Below are 18,796 nucleotides of genomic sequence, written 5' to 3'. Positions count from 1 at the left end.
TGATAAGCTTGTCATCTGGTGGAAGTCAAGAAATGATAAGGTCTGAAATTTGTTTTGGAGTACATTTTTCACATTGTATTTCCTTCTCCAGAATTTTCCGCCAGCCTCAGGGCCATCTCCTGTTGATCGGTGTGAGCGGAGCAGGAAAAACAACTCTGTCTCGCTTTGTAGCCTGGATGAATGGACTCAGTGTGTACCAGATCAAGGTTGGTTCAACAGATGAAAATCCATAGCCGTTTTTCTACAATTTCCTGTCAGCATTTTTAAATGTTTGTTTTTGTGTGTTTTCAGGTTCACAGGAAATACACTGGAGAGGACTTTGACGAGGACCTGCGCACAGTGTTGCGTCGCTCAGGATGTAAGAACGAGAAGATTGCCTTCATCATGGATGAGTCCAACGTGTTGGATTCTGGTTTCCTTGAGAGAATGAACACACTGCTGGCCAACGGAGAGGTAATCTGCTGTCAACACGATGTTGTACTTTAGCATTACTCTTAAGGGAATAAGATGAAAACATGATTCCATTAAATTGTTAAGCAAATTTTAGGCCTACTTTTTTAATGTCACAAAAACAAATGTAAATTAGATTTTTTCATATATATATGCATATAGGCTATGCTTTATGCCTGGGTGTAATCTGCCAGTAAACAAGATTAGAAGAACGAAGGTTGTGAAGCAGAGACAAAGCAAGTCGCTTTGGCCATTCAACCTATTTACGAGTATCTACGAGAGAAAAATGGACAGCGGTCTTAGGCAATTTGTTTTAGTTAAGCAAATTTTACTTATCTGACAGCATAAACAGCTGATCAGTCATGTCGGTTTAATGTTTGCTACATCAGAACTAACTGATATTATTTGAAGCATTTCACTAAGAGGGGTCAGTTTGCACAAATTGTTAGCAAATATACACATACATAGAAATTCTTGATAAATATACAAATGCAGCATGAATATAATTAGTGCATTTACATAACAAGTACTAGTGTGTAAAAAAACAAAAAAAAACCAATAACCTGAAATAAAAATAAAAACAAACAAAAAAGCAACCACAAATCAAAGACCAAAACAAAACTTATTTGGTAAGGTCTTCCCAGCTACCTTTCTTTGGTATCTGAGATAAAATCTTTTTGGGTTGTACCCGCTTTATTTTTGGTTTCTAATATGTTAATGTTGCCTGTTCTCCGCAGGTCCCTGGCCTGTTTGAGGGAGACGAGTATGCCACCCTGATGACTCAGTGTAAGGAGGGAGCCCAGAAAGAGGGCCTGATGCTCGACACACACGAGGAGCTGTACAAGTGGTTCACCAGCCAGGTCATCAGGAACCTCCATGTCGTTTTCACCATGAATCCTTCATCAGAGGGCCTGAAGGACAGGGCTGCCACATCTCCTGCCCTCTTCAACAGGTACAGACACACATGCTGAACACTGAGCAGGAATTAAAATATTACGTCACAAGCAAGAAATAAATATGTTGAAACGACAAAATGCTGTTTCTTAGCTAACTGAAAACTTTGTGTTAGGTGTGTGTTGAACTGGTTTGGAGACTGGTCGACAGAGGCTTTGTATCAGGTGGGTAAGGAGTTCACCAGCAAGATGGATCTGGAGAAACCAAACTACAAGGTGCCAGACTACATGCCCACCGTCTATGACAAACTGCCCCAGCCACCTTCTCACCGCGAGGCTATCGTCAATGGCTGTGTGTTTGTACACCAGACACTTCACCAGGTAGGGATGTTTCTAAGTTTGCAGTGGTGGCTTATTGATGGTTTTTTTTTTTGTAGTATTCTTCATAAGTTGTTGTTCAACTCTACACAGGCTAACAATCGTCTGGCTAAGCGAGGTGGGCACACGATGGCCATCACTCCTCGCCACTACCTGGACTTCATAAACCAGTACGCCAACCTGTTCAATGAGAAACGCAGCGAGTTGGAGGAGCAGCAGATGCACCTCAACGTTGGTCTCCGCAAGATCAAGGAGACTGTCGATCAGGTAAAGTAACATTTTACTTCATTTCATTCCTCCTGTTTCTTATAAACCTGTCAAGAGTTGGGCCTTTAGAAAAAAGAGGTAATTTTTATTGCCGTTTTCCAACTATTTCTTGCTTTTGCATGATTCCCTAATCATGCTTATCCCTCCTTATCAAGGTGGAGGAGCTTCGTCGTGACCTGAGGATCAAGAGCCAGGAGTTGGAGGCTAAGAACGCTGCTGCCAATGACAAGCTGAAGAAGATGGTCAAAGACCAGCAGGAGGCGGAGAAGAAAAAGGTACACAGGAAGGAATTTAACACTTAGTACACTTGTTAATGTATTTCATTACAAAACTTGTTGCACATTGATCTCTTCAGCATTGCTTATTTAGACTGGATCAAACTCCTGTGCTCTTACTCTTGTGATTGCAGGTGATGAGCCAGGAGATCCAGGAAGCTGTGTACAAGCAGCAGGAGGTGATCAAGGACAAACAGCTGAGTGTCAAACAGGATTTGGACCAAGTGGAGCCTGCTGTCATTGAGGCTCAGAATGGTACAGTGGTTTATTTACTCTCAGCAGTCTTTATAGTGCATTTGATTTTTTTTGTCACACAATGAATGCTGAAAAGATGAATTGTCATACTGTTTACCCAACAATAGAACCATACAAATGTTCTTCAACGTGTGCTTCATTGCTGATAAGCTGGAAGATTGGTGGTCAGGTTTTTAGTTTGTACATAGATAAATAATAAGTCAAACTGTTTCCATTTTCATTACGATGACTATGTTACATGCACAAAATATTCCGTTTTTTTCCTTATTCTGAAAAAAACAATATATCCTACTAAGCTGTTTATATTGTTAATGAAAATGAGTATTCAAATAGTCCTGTCAACATGCAGCTGTGCATACTCGCGCTGCAACATTTATGCAATATCCAAAAAAATTCTTTTGGGCATGCATTACTACCCCACAGCTTTGCAAACTGTTGGCGTGTTGGTCTGTGTACAACGCATCCATGACAACGCGCAGAGCTAATTGTAAACAGACAAAAGGCTGTGTGTCACACAGTGTGGTTAAAAACCCTAATTGAGGTGCATATTTCAAAAGCACTATATACAAAATGCCATTAAAACTCGACTAACGGCAGCATATCATTCATGTCTTTGTTGAAAATGGAATAAGGCCTCATTTCAAATATCCAAAAGGAAAATGATGTTTACATATCAAATTTGTAATATTGTCAATAATAGTGCATGCAAACAGTCATTGTAATTAAATACTCAGTTATGGGCTTCCAGCTAACAATTTGATCTCTACCTGCATCCTCCCCTCATCGCTTCCCTGTCCTTGTCATAATCCACATCCTTGTTTACCTGATGTCGATAGCTGTTAAGTCCATTAAGAAGCAGCACTTGGTGGAGGTGCGTTCCATGGCCAATCCACCTGCGGCCGTGAAGCTGGCCCTCGAGTCCATCTGCCTGCTCCTGGGAGAGAGCACCACTGACTGGAAGCAGATCCGCTCCATCATCATGAGGGAGAACTTCATCCCCACTATTGTTAACTTCTCTGCTGAAGAGATCAGGTGAAATAAGAGAAAATGTTTTGTGTGATTGTTCATTAAAGCTGTATCTTTCTCTCCCTCTCTGCCTCTCTGTCTTGTACCCTACACACTCCCCTTCTCTCTCCCTTCTCATTCTTCTTTCTCTTAAACACATTCCTCCTTCCACCTAACTAGCGGTGAGTTCTATTAAGCGGCATCACCTAGTAGAAGTGCGGGCTATGACCAATCCTCCAGCCGCAGTCAAGTTGGCCCTGGAGTCTATCTGCCTTATGCTGGGCGAGGAGACCAATGACTGGAAAAAAATCAGACAAGTTATTATCAGGGACAATTTCATCAGCAGCATAGTCAACTTTTCCTCTGAGGATATGAGGTACCGGTGTCAGAACATCCGTCTAGTCTTTAATGGAAGACAAACTATATCAATCAGTATTAAAATCAAGTGGTACCTGTGATCATAATTTAATTTTAGGTTTCTTGTCGGTTGATTTTGCTGAATCAGAAAATGAGCTGATAGTAACAAAGATCACTGTCCTTGTTGTAGTTTTTGGTCATGATTTTGCATTTTTCACAGTCAGTAGAAACTCCAACCTCTCCCCACCCCAAACAAAATTTAAATTATCCAATTAAATATTACATTTCAAGTGATTCATGAAGATTATTCCACAGATCATGCTGAAGTGTTTGACTGTGTAAAATAATAATTTGCTATATGCTAACTTGGATTGTTTCCAATTCATTCAGTGACTCCATCCGTGAAAAGATGAAGAAGAACTACATGTCCAACCCAAGCTACAACTATGACCAGGTCAACAGGGCGTCTCTGGCCTGTGGACCTATGGTGAAATGGGCCATTGCTCAGGTAGGGATGCCTAAACAAGAAATCTTTACCCATCAAACCAACCTAATTAACAAGATTTTTTGTAACAGTTATTTACATTAATTTACTTACTTTTTTATTTACATTGTAATGTTTTATTGTCTCACATGCATTGATCTCAAATTGTTCATTTTTTTATGTTTGTGTTTTTACTGTCTACACTTGGTCTTTCTTACTATGTGGTTTGTCATGTGAATCACTTTGAGCTGCACTAACTTGTAAGACAGGTGCTATAAAAAAGTTTGATAAACAATCTGAAAATCAAAGTAGCAGTTGGGTAGAGAGTATTCCTTTCATGTGTACTATGTTCTACTCCCCTAGCTCAACTATGCTGACATGCTGAAGCGTGTGGAGCCTCTGCGTAATGAACTGCAGAAGCTCGAGGATGATGCCACAGACAACAAGACAAAGGCAGAGGAGGTGGAGCAGATGATCAGAGACCTCGAGGCCAGCATCGCTCGCTACAAGGAGGAGTACGCTGTCCTCATCTCAGAGGCCCAGGCCATCAAGGCTGATCTGGCTGCTGTGGAGGCCAAGGTAACTGCTCCTCAGACTCTCTGTGTCTTGTCTCTTTATATCTAGTTTAAGTTGAATTATCTTGCAGCATTGTTCTCAACTCTTGCGCTCTGTCCTCTCAGGTGAACCGCAGCACAGCTCTACTGAAGAGTCTGTCAGCTGAGAGGGACCGCTGGGAGAAGACCAGCGAGACCTTCAAGAACCAGATGTCCACCATCGCTGGAGACTGTTTGCTCTCTGCTGCTTTCATTACCTATGCCGGCTACTTTGAACAACAGATGAGGCAGAACCTCTTCACTACATGGTCTCACCACCTGCAGCAGGCCAACATTCAGGTAGTTAAAGCTCTGACACATGAGGCCAAAGTTTTTTCTGTTGTTATTTTCACACCTAAAAATCCTACAAGTCCTAGCCTCACTCTTATTACCTGCATGCATGTAGGAACTTGTTTCGACTGCGATTCTTGGGTTCAAGACATCAAATGTACACTTTAGCATATCTAAATTTTGGTCAAGAATGTACAAAAGATGGCATGACCATATAAGCACGTATGGCAAATTATATTCAATGATTCAAATTATATTGTTCTTTTCATATCATTCTTTTCTTCTATTTCTTCTATTTTTACTTTACAAATTATGTATATGTTAAGATTTCCCAAAACTACTAGAGTCTCCAAGGTAATGCTGGTGCCGTGTGATTAGGGCTTTAGTGAGTTTAATTATTAGTGAACTTAAAGGTACTGTACACCAATTATAGACCAAGCTTTTAACGTTTGATTGTTGTTCATTCGTACATACCTCAAGGCACACAAATATGTTGAGGACTTTAAAACTTAAAGAAATTTTTCTCTTTCCAGTTCCGTACTGATATTGCCAGGACTGAGTACTTGTCCAACGCTGACGAGAGGCTCCGCTGGCAAGCCAACTCCCTCCCAGCTGATGACCTCTGCACTGAGAACGCCATCATGCTCAAGAGGTTCAACAGGTCAGTGTCTTTCTCCTTTTTTGTAAGCCTTTTTTAGGTTTTATTACAAACACTAATCAATCCTGAGCATTCATTGTCATTGAGTCCGTTTAACTTCCCATGTTGATCTATTCTGTGCTGTTCTCTTTTCTAGGTACCCACTAATCATCGATCCATCAGGCCAAGCCACAGAGTTCATAATGAATGAGTACAAAGAACGCAAGATCACCAGAACCAGTTTCCTGGATGATGCCTTCAGGAAGAACCTGGAGAGTGCCTTGCGTTTTGGAAACCCACTGTTGGTCCAGGTATGAACGGCTACTTCACGGTGCCAAAGTTCAGTTGTCACTGTCATATTCATCTAAAATAAGTTTTACAGAGTAATTTATTCTCTTTTCTTTTTTTCCCCCCTCAAGGATGTAGAAAGTTATGACCCCATCCTAAACCCGGTGCTGAACAGAGAGGTCCGCAGGACTGGAGGACGTGTCCTCATCACCCTGGGAGACCAGGACATCGATCTGTCACCTTCATTCGTCATCTTCCTTTCCACTCGAGACCCAACAGTGAGTAGATTTGGGTTTTTTCTATGAATAATTGAAGATTATTAGATAGTATTTAATCATTTTAAATAGATAAGTCTATTAACAGGGTATATCTGAAATGTGGCTTTCCCCTCATTTACACGGAAGCTGATCTGTGTCATGCGGTTTCTCACGTGTGCAGGTCGAGTTCCCACCAGACTTGTGCTCCCGTGTTACATTTGTCAACTTCACTGTGACACGCAGCAGCCTTCAGAGCCAGTGTCTCAACGAGGTCCTAAAGGCTGAGAGGCCTGATGTGGATGAGAAACGCTCCGACCTCCTTAAACTGCAGGGTATGATGATCAACACTGACAGGGTGCAAGATGATTCAAGTCATGGTGGAAAAGACTTCAATAAAATGATGTCTCCCGTCTCTTGTAGGTGAGTTCCAGCTGCGTCTGCGTCAGCTGGAAAAATCCCTGCTGCAGGCCCTCAATGAGGTCAAGGGCCGCATCCTTGACGATGATACCATCATCACCACCTTGGAGAACTTGAAGAAGGAGGCAGCTGAGGTGACCAGGAAGGTGGAGGAGACCGATATCGTCATGGCAGAGGTGGAGGCAGTGTCACAGCAATACCTGTCGCTGTCCTCCGCCTGCAGCAGCATCTACTTCACCATGGAGTCTCTCAACCAGGTCTCACTTCACTTTAACCAGTCGTTTGGTTATAATTTTTCTTTTTAATCTTCTGATTTCACTATCACCAAACACACACACACACACACACACACTACGCTACCTAAAAAGTTGCATAAACAAACCTTTTTTTTTTTGTCTTGCTCCAGATGCACTTCCTGTACCAGTACTCCCTTCACTTTTTCCTGGATACCTACCACACGGTGCTGTATGAGAACCCCAATCTCAAAGGCATCAGCGATCATACACAGAGACTTGCTGTCATCACCAAGGACCTCTTCCAGGTTTGAACCACACATTTTGAAAACAAGACTCCCTTTTACCTCCTTTGGTGGTATAATTGTAATAGACCTAATTTGCCTCTCCTTCTTTTCTTTTTGATGTAGGTGGCATTCAACAGAGCAGCCAGAGGTATGCTGCACCTGGATCACATCACTTTTGCCATGCTGCTGGGTAAGATCAGCCTAAAGGGCATGACCAGGTAAGATGCCAGTGTCACACTAGTATTCAACCAGTGGTGGTATTATTAACATCAGACATAAATCTTATCAATTTGAATCCATCTCTTTGTAGTGAGCCCTCGTATGATGCAGAGTTCCAGCACTTCCTGCGTGGAAAGGAGATTGTTCTGACTGGCATGTCGCTGCCCAAAGTGAAGGGTCTGACCACTGACCAGTGCGAGGCCATGGTCCGCCTCAGCCGCCTGCCGGCGTTCAGCGACTTGGTGGCCAAAGTTGAGGCTGATGAGGTGAGTGTCGACAGATACTGTCCATCAAGTGATACTTGAATTGTGAAGAAGCTGCATATCAACAAATGTATATTAAGTAAAATTGTATCAAATGTACATTTATGGCTTCTATTGAGGTTTTTCAAATTGTCTGATGTCTGTTATTCTTTTCATTATGTCATGACCCTAACATTTTTTTTAAAAAATTAAAAAAAAATAAAAAAATAAAAAAGTTACCCAGCATATGTGTGTTGGTAAAGAATTCAAATGTCAGTGAAATGAATAAAGCTTCAAAGTACACTGCACAGCCCTATTTATAAGCATAACTATTAACAACTACTTCTACAGAGATCATTTTGTTTTCTTTTGTTTCTTCAGCAATTCTTCATGTGGCTTGAGAGCAACACTCCAGAGCTGGCTGTTCCTTATCTGTGGTCAGAGGAGAAGCAGTCCAGTGAGTATACAGAAATTTCATTTTTGCAAATAATGATTGATTGAAAAATGGATGGAAATATGTATATTATATACATACATGACCTGCTCTGCACATCATCCCCTGCACAGCTCCTATTGGCCAGGCAGTGCACCAGCTGCTGTTGATTCAGGCCTTCCGTCCCGACCGTCTACTGGCCATGTCGCACATTTTTGTCTCAAAGGTGCTGGGAGAGAGCTTCATGAACATCATCGAGCAGCCTCTTGACCTGGCTAACATTGTGGATAGCGAGGTAGCCAAAATTTCTTCAATGTTTTCTTACCAGAGGCATTTGCCTTTCTCAGTGTAGTTGAATCTGTTGCTTACTTTGCATCTCATGTGTCTGTAGGTGAAGCCCAGCACTCCAGTGTTGATGTGCTCTGTACCTGGTTATGATGCCAGTGGTCTGGTCAGAGACCTGGCTGCTGAGGAAAACAAACAAATCACCTCCATCTCTATTGGTAAGGAACAAATTAGCTCATAGTTTGACACACAAATAAGACCCTGAAGTCAAAAGTTAAGCAAAGATTCGGTTGGTGAATGTTTGTTTTTTTGTGCTGTTCACAGGTTCGGCTGAGGGCTTCAATAAGGCAGACAGAGACATCAACACTGCTGTCAAGTCTGGCAGGTGGGTAATGTTTATTCTGTATATTTTCTTAGTATGTACACTTGTTTTGTTGTACTGGTGTCCTGACTCTTTCGTCCTGTAGGTGGGTGATGTTGGAGAACGTCCATTTGGCCCCTGGATGGCTGATGCAGCTGGAAAAGAAGCTCCACTCCATGCAGCCTCATGCCAGCTTCAGGCTTTTCCTGACCATGGAGATCAACCCCAAGGTAAAACACATCACTCATGATATTAGTAATGAAACCGTAAGTAAATTCTCACTTTTAGTGACAGATGTCATTCTCTCTTTCACTCCTCAAAGTCTCAGTATTGTGTTTTCCCCACCAGGTTCCAGTGAATCTGCTCCGTGCCGGTCGCATCTTTGTGTTCGAGCCTCCTCCTGGTGTCAAGGCCAACATGTTCAGAACCTTCAGCAGCATCCCTGTGGCTCGCATGTGCAAGGTGACTTACCAGCACATACAATCACACCAAAAGCTTAATCATAACCCTCTAAATCAATCATCCACATCTAAATTACTTTGACCGTGTTTCCACAGGCTCCAAACGAGCGTGCTCGTCTGTACTTCCTGCTGGCTTGGTTCCATGCTGTCATTCAGGAGCGTCTGCGTTATGCACCACTGGGCTGGTCCAAGAAATACGAGTTTGGAGAGTCTGACCTCCGCTCTGCTTGTGACACCGTTGACACCTGGCTGGACGACACTGCTAAGGTTTGAGATTATTTCAGAAATCATTTACAGGGCTTCAAATGTGTCGGCATGAGAATTATTTGTTGCAACTATAAACTTTTATCAACAATCCATACATTTATACAACAAAAATAGTAAATTAATCATATAAACTGGTTGAAGGGTAACTTTTATGCTCATTTTCATGTTCATACTTGCATTTAAGGTTTCTACTGGTAAATTTTTTTTATACACTTTATTGTTCGAAGCATTTATTCATCCATACTCTGCATGAATACACCTTTACCCAAGGCTCCATTTTAGTGCCTGTTTCCCACCCAAAAAGCACAGTCTGCTCTGACTGGTCGGCATTTTGAGGTCATTTACGTGATGTAAACACTTGAAGTAGCGTCCCTGGAGCAGATGACCATATAAGGAAATCTGTTACAAGCCAATGTCATCTTGTAGCCAAAGTAGAAAAAACTGCTGGAAACAGTATTCATAACGATATGAACCTTGACTTTTTTCCACACAGGTGTTACTTTTACACAAGTTAATATAATTATTTAAAACTTTGGCTGCATTAAATATGAAAATCCAACATTGTAACAGTAAATATCACCAAAAAATATGGCAAAAGGTAAATATGCCCCCATTAAATATTAGTTATGACAGTGTGTTAAATATCTGACAACCTCGTCACACTTTGCCTCTGCGCACTCAGGGTCGTCAAAATATTGCACCAGACAAGATTCCCTGGGCGGCTCTGAAAACCCTGATGGCCCAGTCCATCTATGGCGGCCGCATCGACAATGAGTTTGACCAGCGTCTTCTCAACACTTTCCTGGATCGCATCTTCACCAAGGGAAGCTTCGACAGCGAGTTCAAACTGGCTCTCAAGGTTGACGGGCACAAAGACATTAAGATGCCTGACGGCATCCGGTCAGTAGCAGCTTTTCTTACGATGAAGTTTGTTAAAGTTCATGTTGTTAATATTTTTTCCGAATGATTTCGGCCAGTTGAAAGATAATTTATGATTTCGATTTGTTGCAGGCGTGAGGAGTTCATGCACTGGGTAGAGATGCTTCCAGACACTCAGACTCCATCTTGGCTCGGGTTGCCTAGCAATGCTGAGAAGGTCTTGCTCACCACTCAGGGTACGCCACAGCCGGTCATCTTCGTCATCTGTGCTCTGGTGTTCTGTCATAGTCACTGGACCACAACTCATCCTGATTCTTCCTCCTCAATCCTTCTGTTGGGATTTCATGTTTTCACGGGGCAGATCATTAACCATCTCTCTCTCTGTTCTAGTGTCTTTACTTTTATTTTGACAGGGTGTCTCAGCGAGCAGTCCAATATGTTTGCGTCTGCTTTGGGCAGAATACTGTGTGTATGTGTGGTGGCAATGAATATGTTTAGGGTGCTTCCTCCACTAATTTCTCATCCTCTCATGTATTCACTTCACCAGTTAGTTTTTTTTTAGTAGCTCTTAGTCCCAGTCCTGTATATCATAGTCATTTTAGCTGTGTTTTTGTAGCCTAGCTTTAGTCATAGCCATCGTGCTTTAAAAGGTGCTCTGCCCAAAGGAAGGGTGTGTGTCTCCTCACCCTCCAGCAGCTGTATTTCACAGCCATCATGTTGCTTTGCTCAAATATTATCCCCACCGCTCCCTCAAATTAGGATTCAACACCACAATCCTCCCATCCCTTCAGTCATTCCCTCCCTCCCTGTTTTGTCAGATTGATTTCTACACCATCCAAACTCCCACAATCCCAGCTGCCAAAGCATCCACCCCTTGGATCACATGCCATACTCCCCATCTCCTTCATCCTCACTCCTACCTCTCACCCTTCAGTGCTTATGTTCATTTCTTTTACAGATCCAGTCAAGAATGTGGTTATTTTATCCACCTGGGAATTATGTGTTGAATGTTATGTTTGATGGAAATATTGCCTGAAGCCTTGTGTGTCTTTTCGTCCTACCCAGTGTTTTAATTTATTTTTCTGTCTGGCACAACTCCTTTTTTGTGATAAACATTAATCTTTCTTTAACACTCCCTCGAGGTAAGCCGTTTGTTTCTTTGTTCCACTATTAATTTCTTCTCCCCTCCTACCTCCCACCATGGCCTTGTCTTCCACCTCCCTCCCCTGCTCACTTGCTCCCTCCACCTGGGCTGCGCAGGCATTGACATGATGGGTAAGATGCTGAAAATGCAGATGTTGGAGGATGAGGATGACCTTGCCTATGAGACGGAGAAAAAGGAGCGCACTTCGTCCACATCTGACGCTCAGCCGGCCTGGATGAGGACCCTCCACACCACCGCCTGCAACTGGCTGCAGCTCGTGCCCCAAATGGTCAATCCACTCAAACGCACAGTGGAGAACATCAAGGTAATGGCAGAAAGGAGAGGAAAGGTGGTTGATGAGCAGACTTAAGGAGATAGAGCTCTACTATTGTGTTCTGTACAAGCAGCTTTGCAACATCCTTGGCAATTGCTGTCATGTTGAGCAGTTTTTTAATGTTTATTTTGACTCATTGATGTGAAATTAAACAAAAATAAAAGCTCAGGTTTAGATTTTTAGCAGATTAATTTGTACTTGGTCTTCTTTGTCACTGTATTTGATTAATGTCTTTTTTTCCAAACACACCAACACCAGGACCCACTGTTCCGCTTCTTCGAGCGCGAGGTGAAGATGGGTGGCAAGATGCTCCAGGAAGTCCGTCAGGATCTGTCTGATGTGGTGCAAGTGTGCGAGGGCAAGAAGAAGCAGACTAACTACCTGCGTACGCTCATCAGTGACCTTGTTAAAGGTAAAGTCTTACTTTTACACTCAGATTTCTTCATGTATTTTTAAAACTTCTTGTTTGAAGTCAGATGAATGAAAGAAGGAAATATTGAACACTTCAAATTCATTAGTTGGTCTTGACCAACAAGATGTCCTCGAAGCAATTATACTTTGCGGAAACTGGTATACACTAGGAGTTTAACGATACAATGACTGTGATCAGCAATCCATCAGGTATTAGCAAAGCAAAGTGAAAATGTTGATACATATTTTAATCTTTAACATAAGTCTTTATTTGACATTGTCCATGGCACAGCAAGCACATGGACAAGCACATTTCTTTCCTAAACCTTCAAACAGTGCCAGCAACCTAAGGCCTGGAAGAACGTGGTACGCAGCCAAGAAAAAGACGGGGATATTTGCCTCAAATTGAACTAAATGAAATCAAAATCGTATTGTGGCAGACTTTGTGATATCGGCAAATATTGTATCGTCCAGGGTGTCGATAGAATTTCGTATTGTGATGGGACTTGTGATCGCACGTCTGGTATACATTGTTCTTTGTTTCTCCCCAGGCATCCTCCCTCGCAGCTGGTGTCGGTACACTGTTCCCGCCGCCATGACTGTGATCCAGTGGGTGGCAGACTTCAGCGAGCGTATCAAACAGCTGCAGCAGATCTCCCAGGGTGCTGCCAGCGGGGGTGCAAAGGAGCTGAAGGTGCTGCTTTGTTAACTTTTTGTGTATAGCATCAAACAACCTTTACCTGAATAGTACGATAGATTCCTTAAAAAACTGAAAGATGGAGCGCCCAGTAGCTCAGTTGGTAGAGTGGGCGCCCCATGCTGGTTCAGTTCTGACCTCGGCCCTTTGCTGTATCTTATCCCCTCTTTCTCCCCCTTTCACGCTTAAACTGTCCCATCAAATAAAGACAAAAAGCCCAACAATAATCTTAAAAAAAAAAAAAAAATCTGACAGATGACTCACAGTATGATTATTTTATTATTTTACTTTTTTTCCCTCTCCCGTCTCTGCCACAGAACATCCACGTGTGCCTCGGCAGCCTGTTTGTGCCAGAGGCTTACATCACCGCCACACGCCAGTATGTGGCGCAGGCAAACAGCTGGTCTCTGGAAGAGCTGTGTCTGGAGGTCAATGTCACCACCGCACAGGGGGCCGCACTGGACGCCTGCAGCTTCGGCATCAAAGGTCAGAGAAGCAGGGTCCCAGTAATTCTGTAGCACCCTTGTTATGAGTGTGAATACCCACACAAGTCTTGGAAATGTGAATCCAAAACTTTGTGTTTTAATATATGTCGGAGATTTGTATGAATGAGTTTCAAGGGTTCTAATGTGGAACGTGCTCATTGTTCTCAGGTCTGAAACTGCAGGGAGCTACTTGTGCCAACAACAAGCTGTCTCTGTCCACCTCCATCTCTACTGAGCTGCCTCTCACGCAGCTCCGCTGGATCAAACAGAGCAACGCTGAGAAGAGACACATGGTATGAAGTCAATATTTCTACACAATATAACACTACTTCTCTTTCTATCAAACCATTTCTACAAATGATTTAGAAAAAACATAATGATGCTGTTATATTTAGCTTTTGTTGGTTTTGTCTTTCTCATCACGTTTATTTCCTTCTCATTGCAGGTGACTCTTCCTGTGTACCTGAACTTCACCAGGTCTGACCTTATTTTCACTGTTGACTTTGACATCGCCACTAAGGAGGATCCACACAGCTTCTATGAGCGTGGAGTCGCTGTTCTGTGCACCGAGTAGATGAAACATCAGTCATTCCTGAAGACCAGAGAGTCTTGATTATTTAACCACATATAATCACGTACATTCATCACTCTCTAACCACTATTAAAAAGTAGATGTAACCTGTTGCATTCCAGCACTAAACGTAGTCAAGAACATTTGTAGAGCAGTAATTTAACATGTAGTCGTTTGTAGTGTTTTTGGAAAGTGTTTTCAAGGGTCTAGAGAATGTTGACAGATGGCAAATGAAGAGAGGATGAAATGTGGGAAAGGAAAGTTGAAAGTAAAAGATGATTTTATGAAGGAAACCATTTTTAGATTGAATAAAGCCTGTTGGGATTAAATTAACTGCATTGATGACTTCAGCGTGGTCTTTCATGTTAAATAACACATTTTTCTAATTGAAATGTCAGATGAGCTATTTTGATTAGAATGGATGATCTGGGTCATTATTTAAGACACTTCAGAGGGGAATTCCTCTGTTGTCTTTTATAAATTAGGTCCAGCAAACTAAAATAGTGAACAGCATCATAGATGTTTTATACAATTACTTATTTATATAGATAGATATATATATATATAAGATGGTTTCTTGTTTACATGATTTCCTGGCCTGCAGAACCTGAGAACCAAGGAGCACATTTTGGAGGATATTAACTGTGTACTGAGCTTCAGTGGCTGCTCTTTGAATTAATGACAGTTATATGATATTGTAGAAGCTAATATCAACAAAGATACAAAAGGCTTCATTAACCAGAATGAGCTGAGTGTTATTTTTCCTGTGTATAACTGCCACCTGCTGGCAGGAGGGATTAACGTGATTGTTCTGTTTTTGTGTAAACTGGTAAACCTGCAGTACGACAGTCTGTGGAGTCTTTTTTTGTATACCCATTTAGATATATTTTAAGAAAGTAACATTTAACAGCTTATCATTTTAACAAAATGAGATTTTGATGGGGCATCTGTGGCTAAAATTCAGTGGTGCTATATACGCTGAATGGCACCTCTATCATTACATTCAGGTAGTGCTCCAACTATACCATCTGTGCAACAGCAGTTAATTATTCAGCTTATGTTATGTGGACAAAAAACTACCATGTCAAATGCTCTTTTTGGAATAAGTTTTTTCTTTTATTCTTTGGGAAAATACAGTGTCTTCACTTTGAGTGCATAGGTTGGACTTTGGTTTGTGATAAAGACTGAGCTTATTTATGGTCATTCTCCCAACAAAATCATAATTGCTTGAAGACAAATCAGCACATTATGTGACACATTTGAGACACTGAAAAATATCCCCTTAGGTCTTTTGCCATTTTATCATTACATGAGTAAATGAAGTGCATTGCCAAGTAACTTTTTATAGTCTTTTATTCCACTTTAAATCACTGAAGGCATTGAATATGACTGCAGTGTGTCAGTCCATGGTTAGATGGCTCTAACATGGTTCAGATCTAGAGTCTCTTCCCTCCTGTTCATCCCCCATACTGACGATGCACTGCCTCTTTCTCTGCTCCAGCTCTGCCATTTCTGCTCCGGGGAAACCCAGCTTTCTCTTGTAGAGCGATTTGAGGTTACAGGGATAGCGGGATCTCTCATCCAGCATCTGGGACGAACATGCTTCCACTGGGGTTACAGGTCCAGGTGTGTGAGGTGTGGAGGATCTTGATGTGTGCAAACCTGAATCATCACCGTGGCGTTGTAGTTCTATATCCATAGTTTGCATCGTTGAATCATTGATCATTTCCTCTGTGAGGTCCCTGTCTCTGTTGGAGGGCAGAAGGCTGCAGACACACAGCTCAGAGTCACTCCCACATTTCATCTGGACATCCAAAAGATGCTGCTGCTCTGTCGCAGGATCTCTCGGCCCATTTTTCACCACTTCTCTGGGTGCGACGGAGGCAGAGTGATGTAGGATAAATCTCCTGCTTCTGCCTGTGAACCGACAGCCTCCTCCTCCACCTCTTCCCTGCTGCCTCAGACGCCTGCTGGAGACACCCACATCCATGTTTGACTCGTCAGAATCCTCAGAGCTCCCGTCATATGGGTCCAAAAACTACATAAACACACGTGCATTCATTCATGAACACAGAGAAGCAGGATGCTTTTGCAGCTGAAATTAATTAATTAGAGAGAGGAAAAAGTTTACCAAAGAATTACAGCCATGTCTTCCTGCAGGCTTGTGTGTTAACGGCAATGACAGCCGGAAAGTTCCACTTTCAGGTGCACTGCTCACACATCCCTGTTCAACGAGGAATTCAGTGATTTTTGCATTGACAAGTCAGTAAATTCATTTTAAACCAAAGAGCCCAATGCATGCTGGAGCCCATTCCAGTTTGCCGTTACTGTGTGTGTGTGTGTGTGTGTGTGTGTCAGCATCCAATGGTGGTGCCAAGATAAAAGGCATGTGGAGTCATTTCTGGGGGAGAAACTTAATTTTATCCCATTTAAAAATACATTTCATGGACATTTCTGGTGGAAAATATCCTGGATCTGGGTTTAATCTATTTTTAAGCCATTTAAAATATAGTTATGTACCATAAAAGAGACATAAGTATTTCAATTCTGATGGCTGCTGAATACTTAATACTGAAATATAAACACCTCTGAATTCGTAGCATTTAAATATTTTTCTTTGAAAAAGCATATATCTGTTTTTTTCTAAAGTCCCCTATCTGAAATTAAAGTTGTACATTTCAATTGCTGAATTTGAACTTCTTTTAAAAATATATTTTTTTATGTTCATATATTCAGAGCCAGAAGTTTTATAATTTCAATAAAATAAAAACTAAAACAACCTAAAAAAAGTTTGGTTTTCTTAACTTAATTTGAATTTGAAGTTAAATCTTTTTTTTTTCTTCCTGAAACTCAATTTTTAGATTAAGTTTCTGAGCACTGAAAAAAATAGCTCTTGAAATGGCAAATCAAGAAATTTCACATTTCAACATTAATGAGGTGAATTCAGAAAAAAAAATAATTCAGAGACATGTTTTGAAAAGTAAAATATTTCAATTCTAAGATTTCAGCTGTGTTTAAATTTCAATACTAAGTATTCGGTGGCTGTTAAAATTAAGATACTTAACGTCTCTTATTAACTTCCATATAATATTTAATTTAACATTCACATTGTCGCTTAATTTCTGCTGATTGTGTCTGTAATTTATTACCATGGTGCTGGTGTCCGACCATCTTGGGCTGATCTCTGAGTCTGAATCAGTGCTGGACTCCACTTTACACATCTGACAGAAAACAGAGGAGCAAAAAAACAGTTAAATGCAGGTGGATTAAAAAAGGGTCAGAGTACTCTCAAAATGATGATGAAATGTGGCTAACTGATATCACCATGTATTTGAAAGCAAGCCGGTCCATGTTGTTGGGCACATGTCTGGCCCTGTGATCTAATTTGAGAAAACAAATATTTTGTTTTGCAATAATGCATTAAAGAAAAAGCTTGTGACTCAAAGGATAACCCACTCATGCGGAGCCAGAATACCATATCCATGATAGCAAATCCTCGGCAATATTAAATTTGTACCATGCAGCCTATATTACACAATCTAACGTTAATAGACTATAAGTTTTTAACTCTGCAAAAATAAAAGTATTGATACCTGAAAGTGAAAGTTGTCGTCTCCTTCTATATGCCATGACATTTGACACGCTTAACTTTTTTGAAGCACGAGAAAGTAAAATACTTAAAATATGTCTGTCATGCAGTCAGGTAAGGTGGTGGATTAATTACTCAGCAGAGTAGCAGGTGTCTTTGATATGACGCAACCGAGTGTGACCACAGCAGATTCGGCACGAGCTCCAAACGCCACTTTTTTAATTTCCAGAATTAAAGAAGAAAAAAAATCCGATGTTATTTATTTATTTATGTATTTTTGCTGCTGCATTACGACAACCTATAAGCTATGTTAGTTTTCATTTTCAGCTTTTTGATTCTTCCTGACCAACTTTATTTTCACACGTGTACTTTTGTAAATAGCCTGTCTGAAGAGTTTCTAAATCCGTACAGGCCGAAAAAGCGGCGAATTAGGGACTGTTCGTTATTTATCAGGGGGAGGGGCTGGTGTAAATGGGGGGGGCATGCCAAACGATTTTAAAGCACTGGAGGGAGGGGGACTTTTTATTTATTTATTTATTATTGTGATCTAGGATTTACAGAAATGTTAAATTCAATGATAATTTCTGGTGTTACAGATTATATTTATTTATTTATTTTAAAACTTTTTAAAAAATTGCTAAAATTACACTATTTATAGCTAATAGCCAGAAACTGTAAAAACAGAAATTATCATTGAATTTTACATTTCTGTCAATCCTTGAACACATTAATGCACAACTAGAGGGAAAAACCAAGGCTTTATTTTTTTTTTTTTTTTACAACTCCAGGATTTTGTCTTCAGCTTTTAACTTTTTTATTATGATCAAAGTTTTATTTAGTTTCTGCGCAGAATATAATAATAAGTCATATTACACAGCTGTGTCTCAGCCATAGGCTATGTGTCCATATGTTTTACAAATATTGTGGGTTTCTCCAGAAGGAAAATTAACCTACTCTCTAATCCTTCCCTACCCATCCCAGCTTGCTTGGGATGTCCTGTGATGTCTAAGTCCTATAATATAAAGAGGGACAAAAATAAATAAATAAAAAC

At 41.1% G+C, this 18,796-nt stretch overlaps 2 protein-coding genes across 3 annotated transcripts in view; one reads left to right on the top strand and one right to left on the bottom strand.

The window, feature by feature from the left end:
- dync1h1 (dynein, cytoplasmic 1, heavy chain 1) overlaps nt 1-14,494 on the top strand; it is a 31,052-nt gene extending 16,558 nt beyond the window's left edge. The window contains exons 45-78 of the mRNA XM_042500303.1: nt 92-206; nt 292-453; nt 1,188-1,402; nt 1,520-1,724; nt 1,815-1,988; nt 2,144-2,263; nt 2,398-2,518; nt 3,355-3,550; nt 4,271-4,388; nt 4,728-4,943; nt 5,045-5,257; nt 5,782-5,909; nt 6,043-6,196; nt 6,305-6,451; nt 6,612-6,762; nt 6,851-7,104; nt 7,254-7,388; nt 7,491-7,585; nt 7,678-7,852; nt 8,210-8,285; nt 8,396-8,556; nt 8,653-8,764; nt 8,871-8,931; nt 9,014-9,137; nt 9,256-9,369; nt 9,465-9,635; nt 10,318-10,535; nt 10,647-10,750; nt 11,775-11,983; nt 12,251-12,404; nt 12,955-13,097; nt 13,418-13,586; nt 13,754-13,878; nt 14,031-14,494. Of these exons, the coding sequence (XP_042356237.1) occupies nt 92-206; nt 292-453; nt 1,188-1,402; nt 1,520-1,724; nt 1,815-1,988; nt 2,144-2,263; nt 2,398-2,518; nt 3,355-3,550; nt 4,271-4,388; nt 4,728-4,943; nt 5,045-5,257; nt 5,782-5,909; nt 6,043-6,196; nt 6,305-6,451; nt 6,612-6,762; nt 6,851-7,104; nt 7,254-7,388; nt 7,491-7,585; nt 7,678-7,852; nt 8,210-8,285; nt 8,396-8,556; nt 8,653-8,764; nt 8,871-8,931; nt 9,014-9,137; nt 9,256-9,369; nt 9,465-9,635; nt 10,318-10,535; nt 10,647-10,750; nt 11,775-11,983; nt 12,251-12,404; nt 12,955-13,097; nt 13,418-13,586; nt 13,754-13,878; nt 14,031-14,159 (5,164 nt within the window). The 3' untranslated portion in view covers nt 14,160-14,494. The remainder of the gene's footprint in view (nt 1-91; nt 207-291; nt 454-1,187; nt 1,403-1,519; nt 1,725-1,814; nt 1,989-2,143; nt 2,264-2,397; nt 2,519-3,354; nt 3,551-4,270; nt 4,389-4,727; nt 4,944-5,044; nt 5,258-5,781; nt 5,910-6,042; nt 6,197-6,304; nt 6,452-6,611; nt 6,763-6,850; nt 7,105-7,253; nt 7,389-7,490; nt 7,586-7,677; nt 7,853-8,209; nt 8,286-8,395; nt 8,557-8,652; nt 8,765-8,870; nt 8,932-9,013; nt 9,138-9,255; nt 9,370-9,464; nt 9,636-10,317; nt 10,536-10,646; nt 10,751-11,774; nt 11,984-12,250; nt 12,405-12,954; nt 13,098-13,417; nt 13,587-13,753; nt 13,879-14,030) is intronic.
- Nucleotides 14,495-15,247: 753 nt separating this feature from the next.
- On the bottom strand, nt 15,248-17,927 carry LOC121954037. Of its 2 annotated transcripts, XM_042501349.1 has the most exons (5): nt 17,750-17,926; nt 17,481-17,536; nt 17,306-17,377; nt 16,288-16,380; nt 15,248-16,194 (listed from the first exon to the last, which is right to left on the bottom strand). In XM_042501349.1, exons 1-5 carry the CDS (start codon nt 17,784-17,786, stop codon nt 15,577-15,579), a joined length of 876 nt encoding a protein of 291 aa, XP_042357283.1. In that variant the 5' UTR covers nt 17,787-17,926; the 3' UTR covers nt 15,248-15,576. The 2 variants fall into 2 exon arrangements, with proteins under 2 accessions (XP_042357283.1, XP_042357284.1); XM_042501350.1 differs by lacking the exon at nt 17,481-17,536 and having other exon boundaries at nt 17,750-17,927.
- Between the last annotated feature and the right edge of the window lie 869 nt (nt 17,928-18,796).

The sequence above is a fragment of the Plectropomus leopardus genome, chromosome 14 (genome assembly GCF_008729295.1).
Source record: "Plectropomus leopardus isolate mb chromosome 14, YSFRI_Pleo_2.0, whole genome shotgun sequence".
Lineage (NCBI taxonomy): Eukaryota > Metazoa > Chordata > Actinopteri > Perciformes > Serranidae > Plectropomus > Plectropomus leopardus.
Note: the sequence above shows the minus strand (reverse complement) of the source record. Positions and strands in the feature narration are given on the sequence as shown.

Coding starts and splice junctions, on each gene's coding strand:
- LOC121954037 (XM_042501349.1), bottom strand. CDS start 17,786: ATGGCATATAGAAGGAGACGACAACTTTCACTTTCAG. Junction 16,381..17,305: donor GGTCGGACACCAGCACCATG/GTAATAAATTAC, acceptor CTCGTTGAACAG/GGATGTGTGAGCAGTGCACC. Junction 16,195..16,287: donor GACATGGCTGTAATTCTTTG/GTAAACTTTTTC, acceptor GTGTTTATGTAG/TTTTTGGACCCATATGACGG.